Source organism: Oreochromis niloticus, linkage group LG3, assembly GCF_001858045.2.
Source record: "Oreochromis niloticus isolate F11D_XX linkage group LG3, O_niloticus_UMD_NMBU, whole genome shotgun sequence".
In the NCBI taxonomy this organism is placed as follows: domain Eukaryota; kingdom Metazoa; phylum Chordata; class Actinopteri; order Cichliformes; family Cichlidae; genus Oreochromis; species Oreochromis niloticus.
The window spans coordinates 42926264-42949433 of NC_031967.2; the positions used below are offsets into that span (position 1 = coordinate 42926264).

Here is a 23170-nt window from a genome sequence, read left to right on the forward strand (position 1 = left end):
GATTTAAGGTGGGGAAGTAAAATTTGGGTTAGTGATTGGGGGACGGAGAAAACTGACTCTTTAACTGGAGAATGGGAAAGTGTCTGTGAGACTGTGAAGCCATATATGCAAAATAGCACACACAAACATACGCAATGAAGATCGGCTTGCTACTTGTATGAGTGATAGAATGGTGTGAATGTTGAATAAACTGATTAAACTAGTCTAAAAGGGTGACTTAGCAGTGCTTTTGCACTGAGTGATCAAAACAAGTGATTAGTATAGAAAGAAAATGAAAATAATTGAATAGTGGCATGAGGTTTAAAAAAGTATTTCTTTTGCCAAGTTAAATTGTTGAGATATGGCTGAGTATGGAAAAAGTTTGAGAGCTTGTGTGAATGTGGACAGAGGAGCTTGCTGTGTGTGTGTGATTGAGGCCTTAAAGGAGGGGTAGATTGTTCAGAGGTGCAAATTTGATTAGGAGGTTTATAAATTAGTGTTGACACATTGTTGTAAGATCTTAGGCTGAATCTGAGTATGGTAAAGTGCCTAAAGGGGGATATTGTTGTGTACGAAACGGTGCAGCTTTTGGCGAGGTTTTCAGTGTGTCGAACGGGTGAAATTTCAGATTGTTGAAGATTTTTGAGGTTGTTGTTTTATTTTTAATAGAGGGAGTTTTGATAAACATGGACATGTCTAAAAGGGCCCATAGTTTTTATAACAGTGCACTTAGAAAAAACCTGTCAGGTGATTTTGTTTTGTACTTTGATGAGCTAACAATCAGCTCTCTTTTTTCATTTTTGTTCCTCTTTTTTCATTTTTGTTCTAAGCAGGCCCGGAAGAGAATGAACCGACGGCGCTGACAAAATTACCAAGTACGAAAATCAGGTGGGCATTACAGAATTATAATTGATTACAATCAGAGACTGATTGGCGGCAAGTCTCTGTCTAAAAATGGATTGATCGATTCAATCCAGTCAAAACTATAGAGAACTATTTTCCTAAAAAGGAAAACGAAATAAAACAAATGATTGAGCTCATTTTGCTGATGTGGAGCATCTGATGACGTGCGCAGAGGGCTGCAGATCAGCAAAAATATCACGTGTGAATGCATGGGAGTGAATGTGAGTGATGGGACCAAGAGGGGAAATAAATAACAGGTTGACAAACAGGACAACTGGGAGACTTAAATCTGGGGATGCTGATTTTGGGATATTGATGTGTGCGTTGAGAAAATTATTTACTGGGGTTGGATTATGTTATTACATTATAGAATGCTAAATGCTAAAAGGGAAACATTGATGTAACTTAAGTTACCATGAACGGAGGGGACACATGATCAATAACTGTTCTGTGTAAGTTTATTTTGGGTTATAACACAGGTTGGATCATCAGTGGAGAAAGTGAGTATAAAAGGTGATGTTCTGGTTAACACACAGGCTTTTGTTTATAGGACGTTTCAAGGATGCAGGCTGTGGATGGAGCCAAGAAAGGATTTGACATGATGATTAATTTGATTTCATTCCTTAAATACAGGTTTGAAGCTCCGGAGCATTTATGCCTAATATGATAGGACTAACCTTTTTCTTTTAATTTCCTAAGCTTGAGTGAAGGATTTTGAGTTTGTAACACATGAGATGTGTCACAAAAAGGGGGGTGTTAATATATGCGATTAGCTACATGAAAGGTGCTCTTTTAGGGGTACTAAGCAAATGTCTACGTGACCTTTACCTAACAACCTTTGTGATGAGAAACTTGTTTACCGACTTGCTTTCTTGTAGAACATACAGACTTAGAAAAGGGGAACCTCAGCTCTGAGTTCTGAGAATAACTCTGTTAAGTGGACAGGAAACACGTCGAGACAGCAATATAGGGCAAATATGTTTGAGCTTGTAATTAAATGTGGGACTTGAAAAGAGGAAGCAAATTTGGTACAGGACGTACTTGAAATGATCAGACGAGAGAAAGGAGAAGAACAGAGCACAAATACACCTAGTTGTTTATATTACAAAGAAGATCAAAAGCTTGTTAGACACAGGTTATAATGGAAGCATAAAAGGGATGAGAGGAACTTTACATAACATAGAAATCCTGCAACAATTCGTAAATTGCCCAAACACAGTGTTCAGACCGGATATGCGCTACCCGTTAAAGGGGGCGAAGAAATCAGGCCTAAGTTTGAAAAATGAAATGGGTTAACTCGATAGAGGATGTTTCCAAAGGTAGAGAAAATAATGTAGGACCTTTTACCAGGAGAAAGCTAATTGTATCTTTTACACTTTACAGTGTGCATTGAGGGAAGTCAGGAATAGTTTAAATTAGGATTGAAAAAATTAAACTAGGTGAAAAGGGGGTGTAGCAAGTAGATTTAGGGCAGTTCACAGCCTGGCGTAAACGCAAGGTGCTGTCACACACCTTAAGTTATTTGGTTGATTTATTTTATGACAAAATAATAATAAATAAAGAACAATACAGAATCCAAATCTGAACCAAAGAACAAAATAGTGAAATGTGGATTATTGGGTTTTTCTCTGTATATATGAAGTATTTGTAATGTGTATCTGCTAATGAAGGCTTGTAGAGGCCAGTTTATACTCACAAACAAGTGCTCAGCCAGACTGAAAAACAGGAAGCTTTAGTGCACAAGGCATATTAATAAATATAGACACAAAAAGAGGAACTCCCCATATAAACAACGTTCAAAAATGTGTGAAGTATAAAGTACCGAAATAACACTATATAAGTCACAGCTGATGATTCTAATGTTAGAGAGCTCTTGCAACTGGCGTCTGAGCTGTGCAGAGGTCTCTCTTAAGACAGGTACTTATGTAGGTTAGCATGAGGTTGAGTTAATTTTATACACAATGCATAACTGTGCTTGTTTAGAGTTGATGTTCTATCCAAGAGGGTTTTAAGCTTCACTGGTGAGAGTGTCCAGGTGATACATGTTGAGGGAAGATGAGAACATAGCAGGTGAATTGCATGCACGCTTACAAACACACATGATTTAAATATAGGCCAGGCCAAAGGCCTGGACTTGATGCAGCTTTCAACTTTACAGCTCCTAACTTGCAGGAATGGCGGGGAGTGTAATGAATGAATGCAAAACATGCTTACAGACACAATCATGACAGGGGTTTATTTTACAGGGTAAAGGTGGACCACAGGTTGCTTTGTTTCTGCTTAGCGACTACTGAGGTAAATGGTGTTAAAGATAAATATGCAATAAGTGAACAGGAAATGTGTGAGGGTGAGCCGGGTGAAACAAAATGTTGTAGATAATGGAAACTTGTCTAACGGGCATTAACAGTAACCTTGGCATGTTATGTATATGCTTGAGGCCAAAAGAGGCGTAAATCCAGATAGAAAATTTTGAAGTGTGCTTTTTAGCGGAGATTTAGGCTGACATGGGGATGGTGTGCATTTTACTTGGGTTGTGTTTAATAAAACTAAAAGCGTTGCTCACACACATAAAGAGTATTGAGATTAAATAAAGTTAATATAATGGATAGAGCCCAGAACATGATAATATATAAGTGAAATCAAATGCAATGTGTGATTTCACTTTTATTGGGAAAATAATTAGCCAAGAAATGTGTATTGAACTCTCCACATACTTTGAAACTGCGCAACTCTGAGTGGGCAATGTAATGAAGCAACTGTTACATATTTGCATTAAACTAGCCAACATAGACTCACCACAAAATGATGTAGGATGTTGCCCTGCAGCGGGGGCAGAAAATCATTTGCAAACCAGGGATCTTATGTTGATTATCATATTCTTACTTATGTACACACACACACACAGAAGGGAAAAATTTCAAAACAAAACAAAAAACAACTTCGCTTAACCTGTCAAGCACAGGAGCAAAATAAAAATCTCTTTGGGCTCTGTTAAAATTTCTTTAGTAAAAGTGTAAAAGGCCAAACCTAGGAAGTTCGGCAAACAGGAAAGTTCCTCGAGTATCAGGAGTTAATAGTCAGGAAACATTTCTCACATTAACGCCTTATATCTGACAAATCATTGACTCATAGATGCAGATAGACATACAAGTGCACATACATCCAGATGTGCATTTAGACATTAAAAGTGTAGAGACATGTACACACAGATTGGCAAACCGGTACAGAGTCTAGCTGAAGAGCTTAACAAAGTAGACGTGGCAGTAGGGTTTGTGATTTTGCCTGATATGATATTGTGAACCAACTTTGAATAATGACAGGAACCTGAGATGAACACAGTAGGTTAGTAAGGTGTAGCAGAGAGAGGTTGTTTGTTTTTATCCCTTACAGGAGAAGATTTCCACTAGAGAGGGACCCAGAAAAGGAGCAGAGACCACTTAAGCATGAAGTGTTTTCAAGTGGGAGCTGGTGTTTTATTGCTGGACCACCTAGAGGACATGAGGTGGTTGTCGGATTTGCTGAGTCAGGGGGCGGCTAGAGAGGGTCAGAGCGAAGGTAGTGGACCTGGGAATAGTGTAGTGACGTCTTTGGAAGACGTCAAAAGGGGGAATTGTGGAATTACAGGGATTATTTTACATAACCATCATCTTATCATTGCATTAATTATCATTTCATCAAAGTGTTTATTGAAGTTGCTGGCATTATGTTATAATTTATATTATAGGGGTTATCATAATCAAATATTAACATTTTTATTACAGGTGCAGTTATAACTACTTTAAAATGATTGAGTTAAATATATATGTATCATAACTCATATGCTGAGTATATTGGTATAGTAAAAAAGTAGCTGAGCAAAGGCCTGAATGTATTCAGCTTCTTGTTGCATTTGAGTTTGCTTAGTTACAGGTGACGGAAGGATGTCCAGTCCATGGTGACCTCAAAGGCCTTAGGTCATCACCATGTTCGGAAGAGTATGCCACAAGGAGGAACCTCTGTGTTTGCATTTAATTCTTAAAATACATGAATGTTCTGTACATGCAAATTATGTGCTTGTAAACGCAAGAAGGGGCGTTACAATACCCTGATGTTATAAAAGCAATCTAGAGTGTATTTTGGGCAGAGATGTACAACTGTTTTGCAGTTTACACCTCTCCACGCGGCGTGCATTCATTAAAATCAATTGTTTGATTGACCTCTTCTGGACCATCATTGTTTTACTCTCGTCCTCAATTTCGAACCCGTAACACCATCCTTTTCTCAGAAAGAGGATCCAGTTTTACCAGTACATTCACCTATTTCCTGGTTCCTCCCCATCCCCAACTTCAGCTCAAGGATTAGTGTGGTCATTATAAAGTGTAAAGTAGGAGGTAAATTCACAACAACTCAGTATGATAATGGGACAGAAAAGAATGCAAGTATGCTACTTTTATTTCCTATAGAGGTCAAAACTCATCCCACAATTACAACTGCTGAGAGGAGAAATGGCACAGAGAGGAAATCAGTTAGGCACACTGAAATTGTCTTGTTCGATCTGTTTGGATCTACTGAAGCTGACGTGGCATGAGGCTGGAGCGGTTCTCCTGAACCCCCAGCTGACAAGGAAAGTTGCTGGAGGGGCTCTCCTGGGCCTCCAGCAGGAACAGGCAACTGGTGCAGTTCTCTAGAACCCCCAGCAGGAACAAAGGCAGGGCCAGCAGGTGCGGAGACCTCTGTGAGAGGCGGGGCCAACTGTAGCTGCACAGGCACACAGTTGGCTCAGGATGCAACAGCTGGGGCTGTGCAGTGCAAACAGTCTGTCCGGGATTTATTAGCAAGATGCAGTCCCCTGCTGGCTGAATGAGCTTACTAGAGCTTCCAGCAGAGGATGGAAGTGACTGAACAGGTGGCTGAGCAACTGAGCTGGTGACAGAGCTAATGACTAAAGTGGAAATAGAGCTGATGCCTGAGCTGAAGACTGATCTGAAAATTACACAGGCTATAGTGATTAAGGGCATGAGATGCAAGAAAGTAGAAAATAAAATCAGTCTTTATGCAGATGATTACTTTTTCTCCAACACTCACAAACCACTCTCATTGAGGTAATTATATAAATTCTTTCTCAAGAGTTTCAGATTATTCGATAGATTGGTTAAAATTTACAGTTCTCTCAATTAATTGCTCCTTTCATAACTCCTCTTCTATCCCACTGCTCTACTTCTTAGCAAACCTGCAACAATTCATCTTAGGATGGTTAAAACATACCCTCTTAGATGAGCCCTGGCTAGATGTAGAACAGGCACCATGCAATAATATAGAGATTTCAGACCTACCACTCATTAGCTCAAACATCAAACAACATGTATGCTTTAAAAGCATCAATAATAGCTCCTTTCTGACAGCAGAAAGGGGAACTGATATCTGGGAGTTTCTAAAAATAGCTGACTGTTTATTAATTCCACCCAAACATACACACTTTTGGTTCATCCCTGACATACTACAGAAAAATTATATGATTAACTTCCCAGGTTGAGGCTGTAAAGGAATTAAATACTTGGAACATATCTTAGAAGGAATAGACTTTATTCCGTTTGACAGACTAGTTATGCTACACGGGATTAACAAAAAAAAAGATTTTTAGAACATCGAAAAAATTAAATCTATAATTAAAAAGAAATTTAAGCCTAATTAAGTTAAATTACAAACACCACCAAGTGTAGTACAATTCCTTTATCTCAAAACCCCCAAGTTACTGTCTAAAATATATAGGACATTCTCCAAAATAGATGAATTCCCCAATGCAAAATGGGAGGCAGATCTATCAGTCAGCTTAGACCAAAACCTCTGGTCTCAGATTTGTTTAAATCCTTTAAACTGATTAGAAATCCCAATATTAATTTAATTCAATACAAAATACTACACAGAATGAACTATACAGGTCAACTGATGTTCAGGGTTTTATGTTTTCCAACAGCTGTTCACACTGTCAAGGGAATACAGCTGATGATTACATGCACACTCTTTGGTTCTGTCCACCAGTTCAGAGGTTTTAGCACCGGATATATGAAGGCTTATCAAGTTGTCTGTAATTTAACATTCCAGCCTCCCTTTTAGTTTGCATATTGGGTGAATTAGATAATGTCACAACAGAAATGAATACAGTCCACATGGCTCCCACTGCCCTATGCATTACCAAGAAGACTGTCTTCATAAAAATAATCTTAATTCTAACCAATATGGATACCGTTAGATAGACGTCCTGTTGCAGCCTCTGCTGCCACATTAGATCAATCAGGCGGAGAGAGGTATGGGGTCTTAACACACCCGTTTTTTGTTCTCAATCTGAGTCAGAGGTGCTGAAAGGAGGAACTGGCCAGGTGGTCGGGGTCTGGGCTGGTAGGCTTCCCTGCCGCTGCAGGAGATGGTGCATTGGTGGTTCTAAGTGTCCGGAGCTGGCTGCTTGGGTGTGTATTGACTCCGTCCTGGTGAGTGCTTGGTGGGGCCTGGACCCCATGGCTTTTTCTTTTCTTTTTTTTCAGCAGGTGTTGAAGCAGATTGTCAGTGTCTTTTCTCTCTCTATCTCTATTCTCCTATTTTTCTTTCAGTTTCCTTCTGTTGATTCTCTTCCCAACTTCTGTTTCCTTTCTCTTTTTCTTTCCCATACCCCAGTCCTGTCCATTTTGATTGTAACAATGTACAATAAAAAAATGAAGAATCCTAATAAAAATCTACAGTACAGTACAGCAAAAGCTGTGCTGGCCACTTAGGAAAACAAATCTGCTGGGCATTTTTCTTGGCCTTCCAACAATAATTCTGATTGCTACAATGCCGGAGAGGACAGGCAAAAAAATAAAATAACATAAATAAGTAAATATCTGGGTCTCATCTTGCTACAGCAACATCTCTTACTGACTATTAAAGCAAAAAATAAAAAAATAAAAAAATTGGACAATCATAAAAAAAAACAGGGTTATCCTAGCCAGCATATGTCTGCTAACCTAACCCTGTTGTATATATGATTTCATTAATACAGCAGACTATGCCTGCCTAGAAGCTGGTCATGTGACAACAGCCATGGGAAATTTATGTTCACTGTTCATTAATATTGTATTTCTTTGTTCATGTTTATTTTGTTTATTAACTTAAATAGAAGAAAGTGTTAACAAGCTTAAAAGTTGAGCTGAGCGGTAAATAAAAAGGGTTAAACACACAGTATCGCTCTCAAACTGCTCCTCTTCCTGGAGTGAAGCACAGCCTGATAACCCTCCCTCTTCTTTCTGCTCTTAAACACAGCACCTCCTCTCTGTCCACGTGTTTCCTCGTTCCCTGCCCTTCAGATTTGCACTTTGTGGTGAAGTGTAAGAGCTGACATTATCGGCAGAAACACATGTTGTTGAGATCAGCGCTCAGACTAGTTTCACTTCTACAGAACAGAAACTCACACAGTCACTGACACTGAGCGGAGAAATGGCACAGAAAAGAGTTCAGCTGGACCGAGAAACCTTCTCTTGTTCCATCTGTTTGGATCTACTGAAGGATCCGGTGACTACAACCTGTGGACACAGCTACTGCATGAACTGTATTAAAAGTTTCTGGGATGAAGAGGACAGGAAGGGAATCCACAGCTGCCCTCAGTGCAGGAAGACTTTCACACCGAGGCCTGTCCTGGAGAAAAACATCATGTTAGCAGCTTTAGTGGAGCAGCTGAAGAAGACTGGACTCCAAGCTGCTCCAGCTGATCACTGCTATGCTGGACCTGAAGATGTGGCCTGTGATGTCTGCACTGGGAGGAAACTGAAAGCCATCAAGTCCTGTTTATCTTGTCCAGCCTCTTACTGTGAGAAACACCTCCAACCTCACTATGATGCAGCTCCATTAAAGAAACACAAGCTGGTGGCCCCCTCCAAGAAGCTCCAGGAGAACATCTGCTCTCGTCATGATGAGGTGATGAAGATTTTCTGTCGTACTGATCAGCAGAGTATCTGTTATCTCTGCAAAACAGATGCACATAAAGGCCATGAAACAGTCCCAGCTGCAACAGAAAGGACTGAGAAGCAGAAGGAGCTCGAGGTGAGACGACTAAACATCCAGCAGAGAATCCAGGAGCGAGAGAAAGATGTGAAGCTGCTTCAACAGGAGGTGGAGGCCATCAATGGCTCTGCTGATAAAACAGTGGAGGACAGTAAGAAGATGTTCACTGAGCTGATCCGTCTCATCCAGAAAAGAAGCTCTGATGTGAAGCAGCAGGTCAGATCCCAGCAGGAAACTGAAGTGAGTCGAGTCAAAGAGCTTCAGGAGAAGCTGGAGCAGGAGATCGCTGAGCTGAAGAGGAAAGACGGCGAGCTGGAGCAGCTCTCACACACAGAGGATCACAACCAGTTTCTACACAACTACCCCTCACTGTCAGCACTCAGTGAGTCTACACACTCATCCAGCATCAATATTCGTCCTCTGAGGTACTTTGAGGATGTGACAGCAGCTGTGTCAGAAACTAGAAATATACTACAGGACCTTCTGAGAGAGGAATGGACAAACATCTCACTGACAGTCACTGAAGTGGATGTTTTACTGTCACCAGAGCCAAAGACCAGAGCTGGATTCTTAAAATATTCACGTGAAATCACACTGGATCCAAACACAGCATACACACATCTGTTATTATCTGAGGGGAACAGAAAAGTAACATTTATGGAACAACTACAGTCTTATTCTGATCATCCAGACAGATTCACTGTATATTATCAGGTCCTGAGTAGAGAGAGTCTGACTGGACGTTGTTACTGGGAGGTGGAGTGGAGAGGGGGAGCAGTTTGGGTAGCAGTCACATACAAGAATATCATCAGGGCAGGGTGGTCAGATGAATGTTTATTTGGATACAATGACAAATCTTGGACATGATATTGTGGTACAAACAGTTACAAATTCTTTCACAACAAAGTCCAAACTGTCCTCTCAGGTCCTCGTTCCTCCAGAGTAGGAGTGTACCTGGATCACAGAGCAGGTATTCTGTCTTTCTACAGCGTCTCTGAAACCATGACTCTCCTCCACAGAGTCCAGACCACATTCACTCAGCCGCTCTATGCTGGACTTTGGCTTTTAGATTATGGAGCCACTGCAGAGTTGATTAAAGTCAAATAGAGAAGACAGGGTCATGTTGATCCCTGACCATTATATGTACTTGTGTAGTTTCTAAATGAGGCTTTACATTTTAGAAGCTGAGCTAATATTGCACTGATTCAAATTGTACTTACATTTATGGGCATTTTTTATGATTATGTAATTGTGCTACTAACAATCAGTTATTGTATTTAGAGTAAAATTATTTAAAGCCATTTTTAGATGAAAGGTTTCTACTTGATAACTACTTGAACTGCTTTGTTTGAATTTCAGAAGATTTGGCAGGAATTTTCCTTTTAGGCATTTCAGTTTTACAATCCAGTCTTTGGAGGAGAACAAATAAAATCTAAAAGTGAGCTGTAGTGAGTATTGATTTCTTCTCTCAGTACATAAGATAACCAGTCCCAGTTCAAATCTGTTGCCAGAAGACTCATTAAAATCATGGTAGATAGTTACTTGGTATCTGATGCTTTCAAAAAGCCTAGTTTGGAACAAAGGTTTCTGATGTTTAGATGAAGAATACCTGGACCAGACGTGAAAACCAGTTAAAAACAGAACATTGATGAGAGCAAACAACAGGGGCATGATATCAGCAAACATTATGGTTTAAAATAAAAAATAATAAAACTCCAATAAAATTTAGGCAGATTTCTGCTTCTTACTCGTCTGCAACACATCCACCATGTTTCAAATATTCCTGCTGTTTTTGCGCTAATTTTAGTTTCTGCTAGCAGGACGTTCATGTTGAACTCAGTGAGTTTGATCTGAATTCATATGTGAGAAAATGATTACACACAAATGAACCTGGAGCAAACATTAAAATGAGCAGAGAGACTGAAAGAAAAATTGATCACAGCTTTATATATTTGTGATAATGATGTGAAAGAAAAATGTTCAAAGAATAATATTAGTAATATAATTAATTATGTTACTGTCTCTGCTTCCAAACACTGCTGCTCTTCCTTATTTAATGATATACAGCAGAAGAATGCATGGAGGACCTGTGATAAATATTGTATCAATAATAAGGTTAAGCAAGTGTCTTACAACATGTCGCAGATTTGTTGTACGGACCTGTTTAAACTGTCTCTATAAGTTTTGGAAACCAAAAAAAAACAAACAAACAAACAAACAAAGGTGTCTGCTCAGTCAGGAGTGTAGGGGGAGGGGCTCTAAGTTGACCTAACGGGCTGTGAATGGACAGCAGACGGCAGAGGGAAGTGACGTTTCAGGAAGTGAAATGAGAATAGAAGTGGATGGTGAGCGATGTAGCGGTGAGATAAGACATAATAAGACAAACAAACAAAAAACAAACGGAAAAGGAGAACGACAAGCAGAGTGAAAGTAAACCTGTAATGTGGAGGAAACGGACAGTGAGCGCAGTGTAACCGTGACAACGAGACACTGAGGACGGATTTAAAGTGATCATAAAATCGTCTCCAGACGGTCGTCGTTCGGTGAGTGGAACCAGATTCAGCTACAACACCGATAAATACGCCTGTAGGGAGATTAAGAGTGCTAAAATACTGAGAAACGGATCCCTGATGAGTGTTTGTAGGGATGTGGTTCAGCAAGATAAAGACACACGACTCTATAACATGCTGCCACATAAAAGACATCAAGTAAGCAGGTAAAATGTATTTATATATCACTTTTCACAGATAAAAATCACAAAGTGCTTCACAATTAAATTAAATTAAATTAAACAATCAAAAGCATTATCAGGGACTACAACATCTAGTCCTTTTACCGAATATAAGCTTGTTTGTAGATGAGTCTTGGCAGCGTAACGACAACGATAGAGAGTTCCACAGCCTTGGTGCCTGAAAAGCCTGATCCCCACGGGTTTGGAACCTAGTACATGGGAGCAACAGTAACTTGTGCCCTGAAGAACTATGTGCTCGGGATGAAGCATGACGTTTCAACAGGTCAGCGATATACTGGCCCAGCTGTCTGATGAACAGAATCAACCTTTTGAGATCTACTTACCTGCATGATTAAGCATGCATCAAGACCTTATTTTATTAATATATTTTAAATGATAGCAGCACAAGCAAAGTATGTTGCAGCACAAACGTAGCACAAATGTTTGACATCAATTTTGTTTGATTTGGATAATGTGGGAGGGGGCTGGTTGACCTTTTGACCTTTACATTTTCATTAATATCTTTAAAACAGAAGGAGCACAAACGACAATTTTAGCAGTAAATGGCAAATTGTACTATTGAATTATAAGATTAATAAAAGAATATAATTATCCTTGTTTTTCCTGCTATTCTCCTGTCCACACTCCATTCCAGTAGGCAGGATTAATACACCTGTAAGCTGATTTGTCAAACGCCATCAAGCCCCGAAGAAGAACGGAGGAGGACAGCACTACTGTGGTAGAGGAGCGGTGTGTGTGCAGACATGGCTGCTGTTGATGAAGCGGACTGAACTTAGAGGAGAGACACAAACTGAAGTATCCATCCCCTCACGTCAGTGTGGATCTGACACCAACGTCTGTATCACTTCATCGATGCTTGTATCGATCCGTCCAGCCCGAGTTGAAGCAGCAATGAGTTCAGTTCAGTATCTGAGAGAGTTCATCAAGGAGAGACTAACTGCTGTTTGTGAAGAAATCTTCTCAGAGGTTCAAAAAACCATCGTCCAGTATGAGGAGGAGACCAACCGTCAGCACAGACTGCTGGATATCAGCCGGAAACCCGACAGAAACTCACACATCATAGGTATGGACGTGTTTTTAACTCTGTGCTGTTCAAGCTCAGATTCTTCAGTGTGACTGACTTTACTAGAAGATGTTATTTAACAGTGCTGACAGATTCCACTGTTGAGTACATCAGGCATCAGTGTTTTAGATCCTCTGTAAACACTGAGACTGTGCAGTAAAGATCTAGTTAGATGTCAGCAGAAAACACATTTAACAAGTTGTTAACAGACTTCTCTGAAGTTGAAGTGAAGCTTCATTTAAAGAAGGATTTCACACAGTGATGTTTCCATGGTGTCACCCTGCAGTTTAGTTTGGTGAACTTTGTGTCTTTGCTCACAGTGAGGAGCTTCAATGCTAACATGTTAGCGTGTAGCTGTGAGTGTGCACAACTATTTCACTGTGTGTGTGTGTTATAAAATTCAGTTCATTGTATTCTTTACGGCAAAGAAAGACACGGCTCAAAGTGGTCCAACTCAAAAAATGATCTTTAATTTTACATATTCCGGAATATGGAGACTGAGCAGAGAGACAACATCAGCTATAGTCTCAAGCAGAAACAGGAAGCCAGGTTATTTATATACTTCTAGACGTCACACACACTTTAAGTTTCGATCAAACACTCTACTTAGTTTCACATTCTCTCTCCTGTGCTCTGCAAAAGCATGCGGTTTCCTGTCAGTACTCTTAGCTCAAACTCAAAGCTGGCCCTCTCTTATACATAAAACAATATAATCAGAAAATAAGCATTAAGAATATATATTTATTTCTTAACAGTGTGTGTGTCTCATAATTGGTCATATGACAGGCTGATCAGCATTTATTCAGGTTTTGATTCATGCTTTTAAAAACATTTTGAGTTTATGTATCAACACATTAGTGATTATATTCTCGTGTTTCTTTGTTCCTCAAGACCTCCCACGACAACATGACTGTGAGGAAGAGGAGGGTCTGGATGAGCAGCAGGTCTTTAACCAGGAGAGGAACTCCAGTCTGGACCAGGAGGACCCAGAGCCTCCACAGATTAAAGAGGAACAGGAGGAACCCTGCAGCAGTCAGGAGGGAGAGCAGCTTGGACTGAAGCAGGAGTCTGAAGGCATTATTGTCTGGACTGATGAAGAGCAGCTCAGACAGATGGAGACCATCTGGAAACCTGAGATAAAGCTATACAGAATAGGTATGTAAGACTGTGATGTCTTTATAACATTGAATATGACTCACAGCAGTCACAGTGCAACAGTGGTTAGCACTGTTGGCTCACAGCAACAAGGTCCTGGGTTTGACTCCACCATGTGTGGACGCCTCTCCCCCCTCTTCCCAGCGCAAAGCCCAAGACTTTGCGCAATATTCGGAGGGTCATGAATATCATTTATGAGAAAAAAGGGCAGAGACAATTTCAGTGGATGCTGAAAAAGCCTTTGACAGGATGGAATGGCCGTTTGTATTTGAAGTTCCAAAAAAGTTTGGTATTGGAAACAGATTTTTTTAAATGGATTCAACTGATATACTCCAATCCTCAAGCAGAGATTTTAACTAACAGTCATTTTTCCGCACCATTTACACTACTCCACCGAGCTAGACAAGGGTCCCCCTTGTCACCTCTCTTGTTCACCTTGGCAATTGAGCATCTTGCAATGTCAGTTCAATTCATAAAAACATCAGCAGTTAAAGTAGGCAATATTGACCGTCGTATTGCTCTATATACTGATGATGTGATCCTGTTTTGCACCAACTTAAACAAATCAATACCATCAAGTCTTATCAATATATTTAGTACATTTTCTGGTTACAAAATAAATTTTAACATGTCCAAAGTATGATTTTTTGAATAAAAATAATTGAAAAAATCCCCCAATCAACACTCCCTTTCTGCAATCTGTACATGGGTTTCCTTATCTGGGTCTGAAATTAACTCTGTTAATTAAGAATATTCTTGCATCCGACTATAACCCCTTAACGACATCAGTTACTCTACTCCTAAGTAGGTAGGTGGATGAAATTTCCTATATCTTTAATTGGCCGTATTAATATACTAAAAATGTCAATTTTGACTAAATATCTTTAGCTTTTTCACTCGATTCCTGTGCTTGCAGGCCCCACTGGTTCAGAGACTTATTCCCTTGAACAAAGCAAGACAGAGCTCGATCCATTTTAAAGGGAAGTTAAAGGCACTGTGCGTGCGGCGTCGTGGCTGTCAACAGACTTTGGTGTGTCCCCTCCCCTCCTCGGTGGAAAGCCATTTGTTGGGATCCGGCTCTGAAGTACCAAATAAATGATAGGTCTGTGCTTGCAGGCCCCACTGATTCAGAGACTTATTCCCATGAACAAAACAAGACAGCTCGATAAATTTTAACTTACAATGGAAGCCGATCGGATCAAGGTCTTGGAGCTCAGAGCTCCTGCCCAATCCCAGACAACTTCAAAGAACCAGCCTTCCCTGCAGCCTTTTTATTCCGTGAGCATAAGCATCACCCATTGTAAAACCCATATGGTCATAAAAGTTAAAGGCACTGTCTTCTGATCACAAAGGGTCGTCTCCCCTCACCCTTGTATACAGTTTAACCCCTTCAATGGTCCACCATATACAAACACAGGTGAGCCTATAAAGGGCAGGAAGTAAACATTCTTTACCAAATAAGGAAACCCAGAATCTTTCATGAAATGTCTGAAGTTAAAACACTATAGCTAATTGCCTTCCCCACCATCTTAGGTGTGTAGGGGAGGAACAGAAAAACATCTAAATATGCAGTTTAGGACAAGATTTACAGATTTAAGTACAACAGTGGCAACTTTATGGTTATATGGGTTCAAAAAAGCGCCCCTCCGACAGCCAAACCCATCTGTTCTCTGATTGGATTGTTACATTTGTGATTGACATGACATTGACCAATCAGATGAAAGGAAGAAAAATAGGGTCGAAATTCATACTTGTAACTTGCAGGGGTTTTTTTGGCTAAGTCCACACACAAATCTTTTTTACACACACACAAATCTTTTCTACACACACACAAATTCTTTTTACACATACAAATCCTGATTTACAAGTACAAAATATTTATGACCACATTTTGAGCCCATACAACTTTTATCCAAATAACTATGTGTGCACGTGTGTGTATGTATATGCATGTGCAAGAATGTATGTGTGTTTGTGTTTGGGGGTGCGCTTGTGTGTCCTCCTGCCCACAAAAGGGTCATAAATGCAGGAAGTTTACTAACCAAAAAACACAACCTTAACATAGGATGGTCCCTATAATGAAACACTATAGCCTCCCCCACCAATAAATTGGCTGGAGAGGTGGTCAGAGACAAAGGAATGTCTTTGATCCTGCTGCTTGAACTAAGACTTACAAATTTAAGTAACACAATGACGACATTTAACATTTGACTCCAACATGGGTAACTATGAATAAATATTTCTATTCTGTTTTGGAAAATATGGAATTCAGAATTTCTAAACTTAGATTTATCAGACAAGAAGAGATTTTTTATGGCATTTCAAGCCAATGTTCAATGTTTACCCCTATATAATAGAGCTCTGCCCTAGCATGCCTTCTTATAACTGTAGCCAATCCAGACATACACATTCATTTGACAAAAAACATCTATTTATTTCATATGTCACAGATATTCACATATGAATTTGAAATTTGACCTTTGCAAATAAGAATGTTAGAACTAAACATTTGCATCAGTGCCTGAATAATTTGTACACTTGTACATTTGTACACTTTAAATTTCAGTGGTATATGTGAGCAACATGCTCACTATGTAGAGACCTGCTAAAGGTTCAGACCAGTAAATATTTTCTCAAATGTTTGTTTTGCTGTCATTTTTTCTCCTTTGTGCCTTCAGATGTTGTACAGCAGGATGGTTTTGAGGAAGAAGAGGTTCTTACAGACCAGCAGGTCTGTAACCAGGAGAGGAACTCCAGTCTGGACCAGGAGGACCCAGAGCCTCCAAAGATTAAAGAGGAACAGGAGGAGCTCTGCAGCAGTCAGGAGGGAGAGCAGCTTGGACTGAAGCAGGAGGCTGATACTTTCATGGTGACACCCGCTTATGAGGAAAGTTCCCACAGTGAACCAGAACCAAAAAGTGAGCAGCTCCTTCCTCACAGCTCTTCTAGAGCAGGGAGCCGAGATCACGAAGAAAGCCAGCATGTGGACTCAGGATCTTCTAGACATACGGAGCTAAAGAACAGACATCACAGAAAGAGAAGTCCAAGTAGAACGGACACAAAAAACAAGTCTGTTCAATGTGATGTATGCGGAAAAACTTTACCTGATAAATACAGAATGACTGTACATCTAAGAGTTCACACAGGTGAGAAACCGTATTCTTGTAGCATCTGTGGGAAAAGATTTTCTGACTCATCAGCGTTAAAAAAACACATGAGAATTCACACAGGTGAAAAGCCATATTCTTGTAGCACCTGTTGGAAAAGATTTTCTGATCCATCAGCGTTCAAAACACACAGGAGAATTCACACAGGTGAGAAACCATATTCTTGTAGCACTTGTGGGAAAAGATTTACTGACTTATCAGCTTTCAAAAAACACACAAGAATTCACACAGGTGAGAAACCATATTCTTGTAGCACCTGTGGGAAAAGATTTGTTCAGAGATCGCAATTAAAGAAGCACATGCGAATTCATCCTGGTTAAAATGTTCATATTTAGAGAATGTGGGACAGCTGTGAGTCATTGGTGAACACTTGAATTACAAGATAATCCATATTCAAGTGATTATTTTTTTCCAGAGCAGTAAAGAACTCTCAGTGTTGTTTGTTCAGTTTATGACATTATTCTATTAATTGTATCAGGGAAACTGATCTCACGTTTCGTTCTATTTAATAGTTTTAATCCTTTGCTAAAGTGAGTTTTTGTCAAAATAAAAATTCACAAAATTGAACAACAGTCAAAAATTGTGTTTATTCTTGTCAGGAAGCAAAAGTATCAAATACCAAATTTCATGCTTGAAGGGGGAAGTCCCCAGTACATCTTGTCAGTCCCACCCTCCTTTGCCTTAACCCTCTGGGGTTGACGGATGTGCCGGTGCATCAAAATCACATGACCAATTTAAGATGATGCAGCGACTCAGAGTCTCCATTGGGTCGAAAATGCGAACTTCAAACTATATACCAATTTTTGAATTGTCTCAATGGGCCACGTAAAACCAGAGTTATGATTAAAAAAAAATACACGTGATGTTTTTTTATGAAAAAAACAGTGGTGTTTACAGCGGGAAGAACAGTAAAAACTGCGTTTTCTACGGACAGCGCTAGCAAACACTCTCCGCTTGCGAGTGAAAAAAGAAAAAGAAAAAACACCCCTTCCATATTGGTGTTAGAGTTTACCATGTCAGCCAATCAAAAAACTGATATGGCAACATGTGACATTTGTTTAGGGAGAAGGGGAAGTTTTAGGAGGGACACCTGCGATGGAAAGCGGGCGAGCGAAAGAAAGAGAGAGAGCGAGTTTTCATATGTGAGAGATTAGTGACGTTTAGTGTGTTTGGAGCCTATAGTTAGTGTGTTGTGTAGTTATTGTTTTGTATTGTGTGTTAGTTATACTGCTGAATGTCACATTTGCTCCAAAAAGCCACCAAAGGCAGATTCCAGTGTAAACGCTGTTCCCACATGGAAAACAGGACTGATACACCCTTCTGTCAGACCTGCAGGGTTTAGGCCTGTGGTGTTCTCCTCTGTCTTATACTGAACACAAACTATTTTTTTTGGACTGGCACAAATAATTTGTGTGCCTTCTTTTTTAATGCAGCACACCTGATTGTTCTGTAAATAGATTTAAATGGTTATATTAAAAAACACCTGAGGCCTTGGCTGCATTTTTAGGTGAATAGTAACATGTAACTTTGTTGTTTGCAAAACATGTGCAGAATTTTTAGAAATGTACAATTTCTATTTGCATTTCAAGTTATGAAAATGATTCGTTAAACATGTTTGTGGGTTTTACAGTAAAAAATATAACTTTTTTCTACTTGGATTTTGAATTTTTTTTCTGAATTTAGATGATTTGTGCTTATATAATATGCCAAAATGGAAAAAAATAACTCAGATTTCAAATATTTGAGGTCGTGCTGAAAAAAATGACCAAACAAGGCAAGATAAAGCGTTTTTAAAGGTGAAATATAGAGGAAAACTCAAAAGTAGTCAAAAACGGCCAATTATACCCTGGACCCTAGAGGGTTAAAAAGCCATCTCTAGACCCAGCTGTCTTAACTAATTATAGGCCAATCTCCAACCTTCCTTTCATATCAAAAATCCTTGAAAGAGTAGTTGTCAAACAGCTAACAGATCATCTGCAGAGGAATGGCTTATTTGAAGAGTTTCAGTCAGGTTTCAGAGCTCATCACAGCACAGAAACAGCTTTAGTGAAGGTTACAAATGATCTATTTATGGCCTCTGACAGTGGACTCGTCTCTCATCTCTTGTCCTGCCACTCGGCCCTGAAAATCTTAGAAATATGGTATCTAACCAGATTCTTTCTCTGGATGGCATTACCTTGGCCTCCAGTAATACTAACAGGAACCTTGGAGTCATCTTTGATCAAGACGTGTCCTTCAACACACATATTAAGCAAATATGTAAGACTGCTTTCTTCCATTTGAGCAACATCTCTAAAATTAGAAATATCCTGTCTCAGAGTGATGCTGAAAAACTAGTTCACTGCAGGGAATGGGAGGCAGAGGCAGAGCCTTCAGTTTTCAGGCCCCTCTTCTGTGGAACCAGCTTCCAGTTTGGATTCGGGAGACAGACACTATCTCTACTTTTAAGATTAGGTTTAAAACTTTCCTTTTTGCTAAAGCATATAGTTAGGGCTGGACCAGGTGACCCTGAATCCTCCCTTAGTTGTGCTGCAATAGACGTAGGCTGCCGGGGATTCCCATGATGCATTGAGTTTTTCCTTTCCAGTCACCTTTCTCACTCAACATGTGCTAACAGACCTCTCTTTATTGAATCATACTTGTTATTAATCTCTGTCTCTCTTCCACAGCATGTCTTTATCCTGTCTTCCGCCCCTCCCTGAGCCTGGTTCTGCCAGAAGTTTCTTCCTGCTAAAAGGGAGTTCTTCCTTCAATCAAAGCTCACATGTTTTATATAACTAAAATGTTTAATTATGTGGGTAACAGAAAATATTTAAGTTATAGACTATATTTATATGAAAAGCATGTATACTTACTACAGTTGAATCATTTTAACCATATGTAACCAACTGCTTATGTGTTTGAAAAAAAAAGGCTTTGATTTTACCACCCTAAGAAAATTTCTCTAGATCCACCCCTGGACCCTGAGAGGAAAATCCACCTCTTAATCATCCAGTGCGTAGATGTCATGACCACAGTCACTTCAAATAAGTTATCAAATCTCCAGCATACCCTGAGTTGATTGTATTCCTTTAAAACATTCAGTTTTTCTCACAAACACTGGATCAGATTCATGTGCGTGTCCGTGGGAGCACCAGCACTCCCTGTAGCATCGACAGGCTGGAGGTTTCCAGTTCCAAACCTCCCGCCTGTTTTATAGAGCGGCAACAACCCACATCAGCTGTTTCAGGATTTCCCTCATCACAAAAGTGAAATGTAGTTTTTAGGCAAGAGTGGATTTGAAATCAACCAGTCAAGATGTGATTGAAGTGCAGTCTTTTAGCCTTAATTTAAGGCGTTTAACAAAAACACTGGATTAACCACTGTTTTTATACTTTTTCTATTTTTAAGCCAATTTTGTGAGGCTTAAAAATACCTGAATAGTTACTGATAGTTTCATGACCAGGTGAGGCCTGTTCTCTCATTATCCAAGGAGAAACTCGTCAGATTACTGGAACTGTCAACATGAAGTCTACAGAGGTATCAGTGCCAGTGAAGGAGGGATTATGTTTAAAATCAGCACTTTTAAAGTGTACAGAGGCAAGACTACAGTGTGTTTGTGTCTAAATACTTATGGCTCCTCACACACCTTGAGTGTGAGCTCATCCTCGCTTTCTGCTGTGATGTGAAACAGAACTTTGGCCATTCCTTTAGCCACAGACTGCTGGCCTGTGATTGGCTGAGCTGGAGAAGAGAAAAAAAAGAAAGGAAAAACAGCTACGGCCCACACCTCAGTCTGCACACACACCATTTAAAAAAAAATCAATAACTGAGAGAGTCACTTACATTTTAAATGAATGTTGACAGCATTCTAGTAAATAAGGGCAGATGGCAAGAAGAGGAACTGGGAACGTGATTTTGGGATGACCTCATTGGGTGCTAGCTGTGTCTCCCCTTCCACTAATATGAGGTGAAAAGGGGGAAGGAGGGCCATGAAAAACTAGTCCCACTCCTTAACGTCAGATAATATATGTCCAACTAATTAAAATCAAATATAAATAAAGTTGTGTAACAGAAATGTATCTAATCTTATGTTTGTATACTGTTTTATCATCACATCCTGTTACTTACCTGAGCTTGGTCCACCTTGGTTGGTCTCCTTGTTTTTTTGCAGGTCTCTGTAATGTCTCAGCATAGATGAGGTGATGTTGTTGAATCCAAGCTCTTTTGAACACAACAGAAATTATAAGAAAGACGTTAGAACATGTGATCTGCTGTGTTGTTTATTGGTATTTCTGTAGTTATTATTACTACCCAGCAGAAATGTTGCACCTCTGAATAGGGGAGTTAAGAACAACACAGTGACTGTTCACCTCCCCCTACAGGCTAATTTGAAGACACTTCTGTGTTATGATTTACTTTTGTTTGTGTTTGATAAGGTTTGTGGTCTTGCCACATGTGTTACAAACTGTGTATTTGTCACAATGGCCACGGGCCGATAGCTAAATTGGATTCGATTGCAGATAACCACAAACAGAGACGGCTCAAACGTTTTGCAGTGTTTATTGTTTAGTCAACAAGTGAATACGTGACAAGGTGTTGCTAACGATGTAGCCGTGGGTCAGTGGGGGGTGAACAGGGATTTAGCAGGTTGCGACGGGAACAGAGCGGTTGCGTCTGGGAAGAAAAGAGAACAGGGTTAAGAAGGCGGCAGGTGCAGGGTATCCTAGCAGAAGTGAAACTGACTGATAGCACTTACTGGTGACCGGCGTGAACCTCGCTTTGAGGGAGAGGCAGTGATAGTCCAGAGGAGTAGTGGAAAGGCTGGCAGACCGGAGTTCCGCTGTGTCCAAGGTGGTGAGTGAGGCTGGAGGGCAGGCAGGGGAGGGTCCTTGTATTCTTCCTGAATATGAATATAATCCAAGGAGAGCTGAGGTTGAGGGTGATAGCAAAGAAGGTCCAGGAAATCTGAAGCACATGAAACCAAGGTTAACAAGGAAAAAGTGGCAAGAGCGTAAAAAGCCGTAGAGTCAATACCAACATGAGGTCGTTGACAAACTGGCAGTGAAGGAGAGTCTGAGGAGGCCTTAAATCCTCAACCTGATTGCCCCGAATCAGTCTCAAGTATGTATGTGCCTGTTTGTCTATGTCTATGTGTCAGGTCGCGTTTTTCTGTCGAAATCACAGACAAACAGTATCCCGCATTCTTGATTTTTGGTTCACAAACACTTCTTACAACGACTAACTACTGAAATTTTGGAGATGTTTGCTCTTTATACAGTGAAGTTATAGGGGTAGAAATAATATCAGGCTGATCCTGCCACAATTTGTTCCACCTGTCTAAATCATAGACAAACAGTATCCCACACTCTTGATTTTTAGTCTACGAACACCTCTTATTATGACTAACTACTCCTGAAATGTTGGAGGTTTTAGCTCTGTACAGAAGAATACAAATAATTATCAGTCAAAAAGTCCTTGGTTTATTGAAATAATCCCGTCCAATAACATGAGGACAGTATATGTATCATTTTCTGTTGTAACCCACAAACTGAATGGCAATGTAACAACACTCATTTTTCACAAAAGCAGTTCAATACTTCCACGTCTAGTTGGTTGTAATGGAGGCGGATTCAACTGGATCTGCTCGCCCTGCCCAGCAAATGCTCCCGACGCAAGGGAAATAAATCCTGTCTCCATGCCACAGCTCTGCAGTCAAAAACAGGCTCACTGCAGCCACTAAGAGTGAATAGTATTAAACTCTCACTAAGTTAGATATTTTTCATCTCTGTTCACAGGTTTCTGGGTTGTTGGGTTTTTTTTTTTATAAGACTGAACTCTATTTTTCCATGTTTATTTTTCCATTTTTCAATGTTCACATTCTGCTTAATTTGTTGCTTTTTTGAAGAAGTGGTGGAGACTAATGAAGCAGTCTAGTGATGAAAGTTACAAATAGTTGTTTGAAATGAAAGTTAAAACAAATAATACTTAAGGATTCACTGTGAATGAGTTTATTGTCTAAATAAAGTTGCAGCTAGGCTTTTCTGTCATTGTTTTGTTTACATGGGGTGTGAAAGTATTTCGTCCTGCCACATGGGGAATGAAGAAAAAAGTCTGAGAACCCCTGCCTTATGCAATATAAATCTGAATTTGTTTTTATGG

The 23170-nt window shown here is 39.9% G+C and overlaps 1 protein-coding gene and 1 pseudogene across 9 annotated transcripts in view; both read left to right on the forward strand.

Moving 5' to 3' along the window:
* Window positions 1–6587: 6587 nt before the first annotated feature.
* LOC106096944 (tripartite motif-containing protein 16-like) lies at window positions 6588–10334 on the forward strand (annotated as a pseudogene).
* LOC100695519 (zinc finger protein 2 homolog) overlaps window positions 9217–23170 on the forward strand; it is a 41259-nt gene continuing 27305 nt past the window's right edge. The window contains exons 1-5 of one of the 9 annotated variants that reach the window (XM_025901216.1): window positions 10367–11435; window positions 12279–12707; window positions 13599–13862; window positions 16541–17008; window positions 19699–23056. In XM_025901216.1, the coding sequence (XP_025757001.1) occupies window positions 12401–12707; window positions 13599–13862; window positions 16541–17008; window positions 19699–19763 (1104 nt within the window). In that variant the 5' untranslated portion in view covers window positions 10367–11435; window positions 12279–12400 and the 3' untranslated portion in view covers window positions 19764–23056. The other 8 variants (XM_025901214.1, XM_025901213.1, XM_025901208.1 and 5 more) reach the window with 8 other exon arrangements.